At 42.9% G+C, this 12,500-nt stretch overlaps 1 protein-coding gene across 1 annotated transcript in view; it reads left to right on the top strand.

Moving 5' to 3' along the window:
• Positions 1-3,550: 3,550 nt before the first annotated feature.
• ccdc122 (coiled-coil domain containing 122) overlaps positions 3,551-12,500 on the top strand; it is a gene marked incomplete at both ends in the record, with an annotated part of 10,597 nt that continues 1,647 nt past the window's right edge. Inside the window, 3 exons of the mRNA XM_079840060.1 lie at positions 3,551-3,688; positions 5,485-5,871; positions 7,287-7,403. Of these exons, the coding sequence (XP_079696186.1) occupies positions 3,551-3,688; positions 5,485-5,871; positions 7,287-7,403 (642 nt within the window). The remainder of the gene's footprint in view (positions 3,689-5,484; positions 5,872-7,286; positions 7,404-12,500) is intronic.

Below are 12,500 nucleotides of genomic sequence, written 5' to 3'. Positions count from 1 at the left end.
TTGTAATCAAAAAGTTTTGCGGACCACCTCATAACACACATAATAAAATATGTCTACACACAGTCCTACCTGAATTATTCCGCACCTCTAAATAGGCTTACTAGCACTAAAACTATAACTAGTCATCACATCAGTATATACAACAGGCTTGTTAAAAGAAAGTTTACTGCACACAACGGCTGCTACATATTTAATTTATTTATTCTGGCTCATAGATGCATCCGACTCACTGTCAATCTCTTAATTTTTTGTAACTTCTGCCTCTGTCTCTTTTCTCTTCAAAGAACCTGTTGCTATCCACCGATCCATAACAGCACTGAACTTGAACGTCACGGCAGAGCGCCACTAGCCTATTTTAGTAATCGCACAATAACTTGACAATTAAATACAAATGTTATATCAATATAGGCCTACATATTCTTTTTACTTTTTATTTTTTTATGGGAATTTCCTGGTAAAATTAAGGTAAAAAAATATTATTTTATTTTATTTTGCCTTTCCACGGACCACCTGCAGTACCCTCACGGACCACTAGTGGTCCACGGACCACAGTTTGGGAATGACTGCGTTAGATGATGGCCATTCCTCAGCCCTGTGCGTTAGATAATGGCCATTCCTCAGCCCTGTGCGTTAGATAATGGCCATTCCTCAGCCCTGTGTGTTAGATAATGGCCATTCCTCAGCCCTGTGTGTTAGATAATGGCCATTCCTCAGGCCTGTGCGTTAGATAATGGCGATTCCTCAGCCCTGTGCGTTAGATGATGGCCATTCCTCAGCCCTGTGTGTTAGATAATGGCCATTCCTCAGCCCTGTGCGTTAGATAATGGCCATTCCTCAGCCCTGTGTGTTAGATGATGGCGATTCCTCAGCCCTGTGTGTTAGATGATGGCGATTCCTCAGCCCTGTGCGTTAGATGATGGCCATTCCTCAGCCCTGTGCGTTAGATGATGGCCATTCCTCAGGCCTGTGCGTTAGATGATGGCCATTCCTCAGCCCTGTGCGTTAGATGATGGCCATTCCTCAGGCCTGTGCGTTAGATGATGGCCATTCCTCAGCCCTGTGCGTTAGATGATGGCCATTCCTCAGGCCTGTGCGTTAGATGATGGCCATTCCTCAGCCCTGTGCGTTAGATGATGGCCATTCCTCAGCCCTGTGCGTTAGATGATGGCCATTCCTCAGCCCTGTGCGTTAGATGATGGCCATTCCTCAGCCCTGTGCGTTAGATGATGGCCATTCCTCAGCCCTGTGCGTTAGATGATGGCCATTCCTCAGGCCTGTGCGTTAGATGATGGCCATTCCTCAGCCCTGTGCGTTAGATGATGGCCATTCCTCAGCCCTGTGCGTTAGATGATGGCCATTCCTCAGCCCTGTGCGTTAGATGATGGCCATTCCTCAGCCCTGTGCGTTAGATGATGGCCATTCCTCAGGCCTGTGCGTTAGATGATGGCCATTCCTCAGGCCTGTGCGTTAGATGATGGCGATTCCTCAGCCCTGTGCGTTAGATGATGGCGATTCCTCAGGCCTGTGCGTTAGATGATGGCCATTCCTCAGGCCTGTGCGTTAGATGATGGCCATTCCTCAGCCCTGTGCGTTAGATGATGGCCATTCCTCAGGCCTGTGCGTTAGATGATGGCCATTCCTCAGCCCTGTGCGTTAGATGATGGCCATTCCTCAGCCCTGTGCGTTAGATGATGGCGATTCCTCAGCCCTGTGCGTTAGATGATGGCCATTCCTCAGCCCTGTGCGTTAGATGATGGCCATTCCTCAGGCCTGTGCGTTAGATGATGGCCATTCCTCAGCCCTGTGCGTTAGATGATGGCCATTCCTCAGCCCTGTGCGTTAGATGATGGCCATTCCTCAGCCCTGTGCGTTAGATGATGGCCATTCCTCAGCCCTGTGCGTTAGATGATGGCCATTCCTCAGCCCTGTGCGTTAGATGATGGCCATTCCTCAGCCCTGTGCGTTAGATGATGGCGATTCCTCAGCCCTGTGCGTTAGATGATGGCCATTCCTCAGCCCTGTGCGTTAGATGATGGCCATTCCTCAGGCCTGTGCGTTAGATGATGGCCATTCCTCAGCCCTGTGCGTTAGATGATGGCCATTCCTCAGGCCTGTGCGTTAGATGATGGCGATTCCTCAGGCCTGTGCGTTAGATGATGGCCATTCCTCAGCCCTGTGCGTTAGATGATGGCCATTCCTCAGGCCTGTGTGTTAGATAATGGCCATTCCTCAGCCCTGTGTGTTAGATGATGGCCATTCCTCAGCCCTGTGTGTTAGATAATGGCCATTCCTCAGGCCTGTGTGTTAGATGATGGCCATTCCTCAGCCCTGTGCGTTAGATGATGGCCATTCCTCAGCCCTGTGCGTTAGATGATGGCCATTCCTCAGGCCTGTGCGTTAGATGATGGCCATTCCTCAGCCCTGTGCGTTAGATGATGGCCATTCCTCAGCCCTGTGTGTTAGATGATGGCCATTCCTCAGGCCTGTGTGTTAGATGATGGCGATTCCTCAGCCCTGTGCGTTAGATGATGGCCATTCCTCAGCCCTGTGCGTTAGATGATGGCCATTCCTCAGGCCTGTGCGTTAGATGATGGCCATTCCTCAGCCCTGTGCGTTAGATGATGGCCATTCCTCAGCCCTGTGCGTTAGATGATGGCGATTCCTCAGCCCTGTGCGTTAGATGATGGCCATTCCTCAGGCCTGTGCGTTAGATGATGGCGATTCCTCAGCCCTGTGCGTTAGATGATGGCCATTCCTCAGGCCTGTGCGTTAGATGATGGCCATTCCTCAGCCCTGTGCGTTAGATGATGGCCATTCCTCAGCCCTGTGCGTTAGATGATGGCCATTCCTCAGGCCTGTGCGTTAGATGATGGCCATTCCTCAGCCCTGTGCGTTAGATGATGGCCATTCCTCAGCCCTGTGCGTTAGATGATGGCCATTCCTCAGCCCTGTGCGTTAGATGATGGCCATTCCTCAGCCCTGTGCGTTAGATGATGGCCATTCCTCAGGCCTGTGCGTTAGATGATGGCCATTCCTCAGGCCTGTGCGTTAGATGATGGCGATTCCTCAGCCCTGTGCGTTAGATGATGGCGATTCCTCAGCCCTGTGCGTTAGATGATGGCCATTCCTCAGGCCTGTGCGTTAGATGATGGCCATTCCTCAGCCCTGTGCGTTAGATGATGGCCATTCCTCAGGCCTGTGCGTTAGATGATGGCCATTCCTCAGGCCTGTGCGTTAGATGATGGCGATTCCTCAGGCCTGTGCGTTAGATGATGGCCATTCCTCAGCCCTGTGCGTTAGATGATGGCCATTCCTCAGGCCTGTGCGTTAGATGATGGCCATTCCTCAGGCCTGTGCGTTAGATGATGGCCATTCCTCAGCCCTGTGCGTTAGATGATGGCCATTCCTCAGCCTGTGCGTTAGATGATGGCCATTCCTCAGCCCTGTGCGTTAGATGATGGCCATTCCTCAGCCCTGTGCGTTAGATGATGGCCATTCCTCAGCCCTGTGCGTTAGATGATGGCCATTCCTCAGCCCTGTGCGTTAGATGATGAAGAATAAACCCATGACTCTTGTGTTCAGACCGCAGGACTTTCCTCTGAGTGATGCGCTTCAGGAGGTTCTGCTGCAGGGGGCGACGCGCGCGCAGGAGCTGAGAGATGCGCAGCACCAGCTACACGCGCTACAGGTACACACACACACACACACACACACACACACACACACACACACTATGTAACGCCAAAAGGTTCCAAATACGCCAGTAACCATACGCCTGGTTGATAGAAAACGCCGTTATTTGCGTCGTTTTAGACGAAAATACGGCGTTCTGTAGTACAAGCGGCGTAAATGACGACGTTTTCACCGCAGAAACGCCATTAAAGGTCCCGTTTTTCGTGTTTTTTTGAAGCTTTGATTGTGTTTACAGTGTGCAATATTACATGTGTTCATGTTTCATGTGTAAAAAAACACAGTATTTTTCACACAATTTACTGATCTGTATACCGCTGTTTTCACTGTCCTCAAAACGGCCTGAGAATTTCCTCGTTCTATGAAGTCCCTCCTTCAGAAATACGTAACGAGTTCTGATTGTGCCAGCGGTTCCCGTGTTGTGATTGGACAGCAGCTTAGCGCACGTTGCCCGGAAAGGTCCCGCCTCTTACCATAACGGGGAGATGAACGCGCTCAAACTACAGTGTCCCTGAAGGCCAAACAAAGGTGATTTGACTCCGGCATGAAAATAACAGCGTCTGAACGACATGGCGACAAACGCAACCGAACCGAACGCAACACTTCCTCTTCTCCACGAGGGAGCAACAAGACCACGCCCCCTTTTTGCGTATTCTTGTGGGCGGAGGTTAGTCGACAAATTGGTATCAATTTTAAAATGTATTTGCCCAAATTAGTAATGATATTTATATACAGGTTTATTTAAAATGGCAACATTTTATGTAACATTCACATTAAATATCTACATTTCTGTTTAATTCCTGGTGAAAACATGAATGCTCATAGTTTAGTGAAATATTGCTGCCATCTACTGGAAAACAAACACTTTTGCTAGTTGTCAATGAATAGTTTGTGCAGGAATGCTAGATGCACTCTTGCTGTTTGTGTTTAGGCTGTAATGTGGCATAGGTGCAATTTTTGTATAGTTTGACTATCATCAGCCTTTAAAAAAATAATAATAATAATAATATCATGAACATAATGACGGGGTAGAATGGACTGGACATCATATAAAACAACAACAATAAAAATATAAATAAAACCTCAATGCATTACAAAAATAAAACAGTACGAGTGTTTTCCACTGATAACGTGTAGTGCTAAACCTTGACACAAGGGGCAACAAGTAAAATCTTGCCTAGGGCAGCAAATTGGTCAGGGCACACACACACACTTACACACACTTACACACACTTACACACTCTCTCTCACACACACACACACACGTTGGGTTTTCATATTTTATGGGGACTTTCCATAGGCGCAATGGTTTTTATACTGTATTTTCTATCCCCTTACACTGCCCCTAAACCTACCCATCACACACACACACACACACACACACACACACACACACACACTGCCCCTGCCCCTAAACCTAACCCTCACAGGAGACTGTGCAGTTCACTTTCTGTGAAAAAAAAACTTGTTCTGTGTGATTTATAAGCATTTTGAAAAGTGAGGACATGGGGAACGTCCTCATATTTCACCCTCTTTTTGTAATACCCATGTCATTATACACATTTGTGTCCTGATATTTCACGAAAACATGCCCACACACACTCACACTCACACACACACACACACACACACACACACACACACACTCACACTCACACACACTCACCAACTCACTCACACACACACACACACACACACACACACACACACACACACACTCACACTCACACACACACACACACTAGTCCTGCTCCTCCACAGCGTGTGATTCAGGTGTGTGTGTGTTTCCTGCAGGTGTCTCTGGCGGAGGCGGAGCAGAGCTGTGTGTGTGTGTGTTCTGCGGTGAGTGTGAAGGAGAGGCTGCTCAGCTCCGCCCACTGTGAGATGGAGGAGGTGCTCAGTGCCACGGTCCGGCTGGACTCACAGACCCAGGCCGTCCTGCTGGAGAACCTGCAGCTCCGACGGGCCCTCGAGGAGCAGCAGGAGAGGAGCCGCTCGCAGCTCGCCCAGTTCAGCCAGTACCGCGGAGAGATGCAGGACCACCGGGCGGCTGTGGGGGCGCTGGAGAGCCGAGGCCACGCCCATCAGGAGCTGCAGGAGAAACAGCAGGAGGTGCAGGAGCTGAGAGGAGCGATGGAGGAGCTGAAGAAGCCCAACGGCAGCGCTGTCCGCCAGACACAGGTCTCTCTCACACACACACACACACACACTCACACACACACACATTTCCATCCAGCATTTATTATGCACTTTCCCAAACTCTGCGTGAGAACAGGTGTGTGTGTGTGTGTGTGTGTTAGGGATGGGCGATATGGACTTAAAAATGTATCCCGATATTTTCTAGTATTTATTGCGATAACGATATCAATGACGATAAATGTAGTATCATTCCCCATGTTTTTGTACACAAGTGAGAGCTGCATGCAGACTCAGAAAAACAAACAATGATCTTTTCGGAAATGGAAAAGTTGCAGATATAATTGTCTTCTGTAAAAGTGCAGGTAATGTTTAAATAGTGCAACTGTGCTGAAAAACATCACACAATACAAACAATAATAATTCAAATCATTGACAAGTTTTATATGTAAACCGATGCTGTATTTATTCCTACACTCATGGTGCAAACAGTGGTAAAAATAGCAGAAACAGCAAAAGTAATTATCCCAACCATGTCTTCAGATTACAAAAAAGTTACAAATAATGATTTAATGATAGAACTTCAGTAATTTGAGTTGATAAGATAATAATACCACAAATTCTTCAACTAATAAAAATAAACTGCACTAAGGATGAGCTTCTGGGTTCATGAATATTAATCACGTTGTCAGCGCTCATTCAAACTGATTTGCTGAAATCAAAACACAGTAACAGGTGCGCGCCAGCCAATGAGATTCCCGTCTGTGCATTCGTTTCTTCCTGTTCATGAAAGGCTGAATAATTCCAAACGCCATTATTTTACAGGAAAATACAACAAAGGATATTGTTTACATGTAGCTCATCAATTCTGTGTGGTGTAAGACTCTCTCGCTCTCTGTGAGTGTGTGTGAAACACTGAGCGCTCTCAGTCGCGCGCCTCACGCTAGTGTTTAATGTGCGTCAAATGCACAGCGCATTCATTGAGTTGAACTGAAATAGTGTGCTTTACCGATCGATTGAGACAGAGCGAATCTCTTAAGCGCTCAGCGAGTGAAATACATCTGTATGTACAGGTTCAGATTGAGTTTAGCTATGAACTCTTCCGCAGCTTCTGCCTCAGCTGTTTTCGCTCTGCACGTGAGATGCGGATTCAGTGCCGCCGCTCCCATTGCGCGGCGCGTAGGACACCACAAGAAAATTCTCTCTCCAACCCCGTTCAGCTATACAGAGTGACGAACGCAGCCATCGGCCATCATAGAGTAATAACGCTTAGGGCATCAACACGGCCGGCGGCGGCACTGCGGATGGGTCGCGCTCTCAACTAGGCTTTATCGTTATTATCGCGGGAAGACAAATTCTTATCGTGGGGAGAATTTTTACCGGTATATCGCAAACGATAAGATATCGCCCATCCCTAGTGTGTGTGTGTGGAAACATCATGCAATGTTTTTGATCTCCAGAAGGAAATTGCCGTCCTTGAGGCGAGTGTGCAGGAGTGCAGGCGGAGAGTGAGGAAGAGGAGAGCCGAGCTGGAGGAGGAAGAGCGGCTGCAGACTCAGCTGAGGAGAGAGATCGAGGTGAGGATGAGGATGATGATGAGGAGGATGGTGATGAAGATGATGATGATGATGAAGATGATGATGATGATGAAGATGATGATGAGGATGAAGATGATGATGATGAGGATGAGGAGGATGATGATGAGGATGATGATGAGGATGATGATGATGATGAAGATGATGATGATGATGAAGATGATGATGAGGATGAAGATGATGATGATGAGGATGAGGAGGATGATGATGAGGATGATGATGAGGATGATGATGATGATGGTGGTGATGGTGGTGATGATGATGATGATGATGGTGGTGGTGATCATAGACATAATAAATACATAGACGCCCTATTGGCCGCTGGACCGCACGTCAACGACGCCGCCATATTGCGGAGGGCAACTTTCCAATAACTCTAATAACAGGAATTGAGAAAAATGCCTGCTTCGTGTGCTGCTCGGGGCTGTACAAATCACCGCACAATTGGAAACAGTTCTCGGGGAATTACCTTTCACAAGTAAGACTGAACATTTGTTTCTGGTTGTATTTGGTCGTTATATTATTATATAATTAGTAATAGTGACGTTAGTTGGTCACCAGAGTCAGACTAAAATAGCTAGCGATGTCGCTACTCGCTACTTAGCTGTGGAAGTTGAGACATGAGTTGACATGATTTATATTATAGTTTTAGCTTATATTATATTTTATATTATAAATTAAATTTCCTGAAATCGATTAATCTATATATTTTTGAAAGACTTTTATGACAGGCGACTGACATATTGTGACTCTTAACGTTAGTTAACTTAAGTTAAGTTAGTTGCCTAGCTAACTTTTATCACACATTGAAGGTTTCCCAGACAAAGAGGTACAATATCAGAGCTCGAATTCGAGCATCAGGTACGGATTTCAGATATCAAAATATAATCTGAAAAGAGGCAATATCTGTATTAAAGGAAGAGCTGCATGATTAATTGTAAAAAGAATATTAATTCAAACACCTACATCATCTTATTCTTAAATTACAATTATTCTGCTATTTCTATTAAAACCTTTGATAAGTAGGATTACAGCAAAAAATCGTGATTCATCCAGAATTGTGCAGTTCTAGTTCACCCAAATATGAAACTCTGCTGGCCAAGATATGACATATATATCTATGTTTATATGACATATACATATTGGATGGCCTTAGGGTGAATACATTATCAGCTCATTTTAATTTTTGTGTGAACTATTTCTTAAGTAAGTGTGTGTGTGTGTGTGTGTGTGTGTGTGTGTGTGTGTGTGTGTGTGTGTGTGTGTGTGTGTGTGTGTGTGTGTGTGTGTGTGTGTGTGTGTGTGTGTGTGTGTGTGTGTGTGTGTGTGTGTGTGTGTGTGTGTGTGTGTGTGTGTGTGTGTGTGGTTTTTAGGGGGATGGAATAAACATCCAACTGCAGGCCAGTTCCAAGGCATTTTCCGGTGTCTCATGGTCCGGTGCGGTGTCTCTCCAAGCCCTTCAGGGAAAGTGGAACCACAGGATGAGACCCTGTCGCTATCAGGGGTCTGTTCTTCGTATGTGGCTAACTCAGTTAGCTGGACTTGATTGTTGCCGATTTGGCATGATCTTGGATTGTTTGGTTCTTCGAAGCTCATCCGGGGGCCAGTTGCATAAACCATTAAGACTAGTCTTACAAGTTAGACATACATTTTTTTCTTTAAGACTGTTCATAATTTTTTTTTAAATCAGTTACATAAAAACATAGACTGGCTTAATTTGATACGAAAAGTAAGACTGAATGCCACTTGCCTAACTGCTAGTGGCTCATACTAGATCTTAAGACACTGTCTTAACATAATGGCTTAGTTTATGCAACTGGCCCCTGGACTTGCTGTCATAGCAACAGGTCCGGAAACTCAAACCTGCTCAGGGGCCCGTTCTTCGTACGTTGCTTATTACATCTGAGATGATTTGACAGATCCCAGATCTTTTAATCGAGATAACTGATCTCAGGCTAATTTGGTTCTTCAAACGAATTTGCGGATTGGATTAAAATATCTGAATTAAATGATCTAAGATTACTGAGCGTTCTTGTGTTCCCTGACGAGGGCAGATGCATCGATACTGGAAACCACGATCAGCAATGCAGCGATTGGCTGGCGTCAAGACAGCAACGTAATGACATCATATAATTAAAAAATCCATGCAAAAATCTTGACAAATTATACAATAAAAACCCCACGAATGTCTGGACTTTTATACGGAAACAGCCAAACCAACATAAAAGTTATAATAGATAAATGATAAATGTTTTTTGTTTTTTTAACATGATTACCAATTATTTATATTCACGATTTTATACAGTATTTGTACACCCTTTACATTTTTATTTCAATGTTGTAATTTAATTTTTAATTCAATTTGGAGCAGATTTGTAACGTGACAGTATTAAAGTTTCTTAAGGGTCAAGATCAAATTATCTGCATCTCTTGCGCTGCATCAAGCCACTCCCATAATATCCGTGATCACTTAAATTAATGCACGGCTCAGATTAACTATACAACATGTGTGTAAACCTCCAATAAAATTATAAAGTAATTATTCCATCAAAAATAAATCGCTCAATCAAGTGGCTGTGTCTATATTATTATATACAACATTATAATATTATATACATTCTCATATACATAAACAATATAACATTTTTATATTATTATTATTATTTAAAATTATTATTATTGCCCCTGGTTCAGTAATGCACTCTTGTAATAAAGTAGCAGTGGCTGCTGGGACAGATTTTAAGTATCACCTCAAGATGAATCTAATCCTGTTTACATGAAATAAGCCGCTCATGAGCAGGTTTACGATTACGGACCTGTTGCTATGACAGCAAGTTCAGGATGAGCTTTGAAGAACCAAACAATCCGAGATCATGTAAAATCGTCAACAATCAAATCCAGCTAACTGAGTTAGCGAGGTACGAAGAACGGGCCCCAGGAGCGGTTTATTTCATGTAAACAGGATTAGGTTGCATACTTAAAATCTGTCCCAGCCACTGCTACTTTATTTCAAGAGTTCATTACTGAACCTGGGGCAATAATAATTTTAAATAATAAGAATATAAAAATCATATAAAAATGAGTATTTGAAAATATTATAATACTATAATGTTGTGTATAGTAGTACTATACACACAGCCACTTGATTGAGAGATTTATTTGTGATGGAATATATTATAATTTTATCAGAGGTTTACACACGTACAGTTAAAAGCCAGGTGGCTTTTTTAATTATATGATGTCATTACGTTGCTGTCTTGCCACCAGCCAATCGCTGCATTGCTGATCGTGGTTTTGAGTATCTGCCCTCTTCAGGGAACACAAGAACGTGCAGTAATCTCAGATAACTTAATCCAGATATTTTAATCCAATCCGCAAATTTGTTTGAAGAACCAAATTATCCAGAGATCAGTGATCACGATTAAAAGATCTGGGATCTGTCAAATCATCTCAGATGTATTAAGCGAGGTACGAAAAACAGACCCCAGCTGTTGAAATATCTAGCAGTAGAAGAATCTGAGGAGCTTCCATCCCCTTTTGTAAACGTTTCTGCACTTGTGTGTGACCACAGCTTCCTGCCAACCTGCTTTGGTAGCCTTGTGGACAATGCCCTGGTGTACATTTCAGGTTTTGTGTTTTTCTGTGATGTGTGCCATGGTGACCCTACAAAGGATGACTGATTATAGATGATTGATGGTTAATATACAGCCTTTTGTTATTGTTGTTAATATTATTATACCAATACTATTATTGTACCTACCAGTCACTATTTAATTAACTATTTTTTATTATTGTCTATATTATTCTGCAATTGATATTACATTGTATTTGCTATTATTATTATTATCGTTATTATATTATGCCACTTGCAATTATCAATCTATTATAGTTATGCTGGTAAATTATTGTACTTTTCACTAGTCACTATTTAACTATGTTTTATTATTGTCTCTATTCTGTAATTGATATTTCATATTCTATTGCTATTATTATAGTATTATACAAACTATGCTATTATCATTATATTATTGTATTTTTGATATTATATAATTATACTATTCATTATTTTATTTGCTGTATACTGTTTGTTTATTTCATTGACTATTTTTTTTATTGACTATACACTATTTACTATTACTTCTCACTTTATCATGTATTTACTATTTGCATTGCAGTGTAGTTGTACCATATCATATGTATAAAGGATCCATGAGTTATCTTTGTTATTGATAACTCATATATTTAGAGTATCTACCTGTAAATATCTATCATTTTAGTGCTATAAAAAAACAGAAAGCAGCCTGCCAGTGTGATTTGTATTTGCAGATGTTTCATTTTCTCAATGATGGTCAATTCTAAGCACAAGAAAAGCAAAAATCGGTTAAATACAGAAAATGCCTTTTCCACTATAAGAAAACTTTATTTCATTTAATGTGAAAATTAAATTATATCTCAGTATGGGCGTCTTCATAATTCTTATTCAAGTATAAAAAGCAAACGCATTACAAGCCTTTGACAATTCCTTATTAAAATATATCTATTTTATAAGTAACTATCAAGATTTTAAGTAACTATAGAATAGAACTTTTAGTATACCACGTACATCATAAACCACTGAAATCGGTTGATAAATGTAAAGGTTTTTTTTGTTTTTATCCAGAAAAGCCGCAGCTCACCCGTTTACTTGCATTTGTTTACAGTGCAGTCTTGCCCTCAGCAATATGGCGGACGCGTTGACGTATTGCAGCAACGTTCTAAAGCGGCCAATAGGGCGTCTATGTATTTATTATGTCTATGGTGGTGATGATGATGATGATGAAGATGATGATGATGATGATGATGATGGTGATGAGGATGAGGATGATGATGATGATGATGATGAGGAGGATGAGGAGGATGATGAGGATGAAGATGATGAGGATGATGATGATGATGAGGAGGATGATGAGGATGAGGATGATGATGATGATGGTGGTGATGATGATGGTGGTGATGATGATGATGATGATGAGGATGAGGATGATGAGGATGATGATGATGGTGGTGATGATGATGGTGGTGATGATGATGATGAGGATG

Source organism: Gobio gobio (assembly GCF_949357685.1).
Source record: "Gobio gobio genome assembly, chromosome: 17".
Lineage (NCBI taxonomy): Eukaryota > Metazoa > Chordata > Actinopteri > Cypriniformes > Gobionidae > Gobio > Gobio gobio.
The sequence above is the reverse complement of the archived record's forward strand: the minus strand, read 5'-3'. Positions and strand labels throughout refer to the sequence as shown.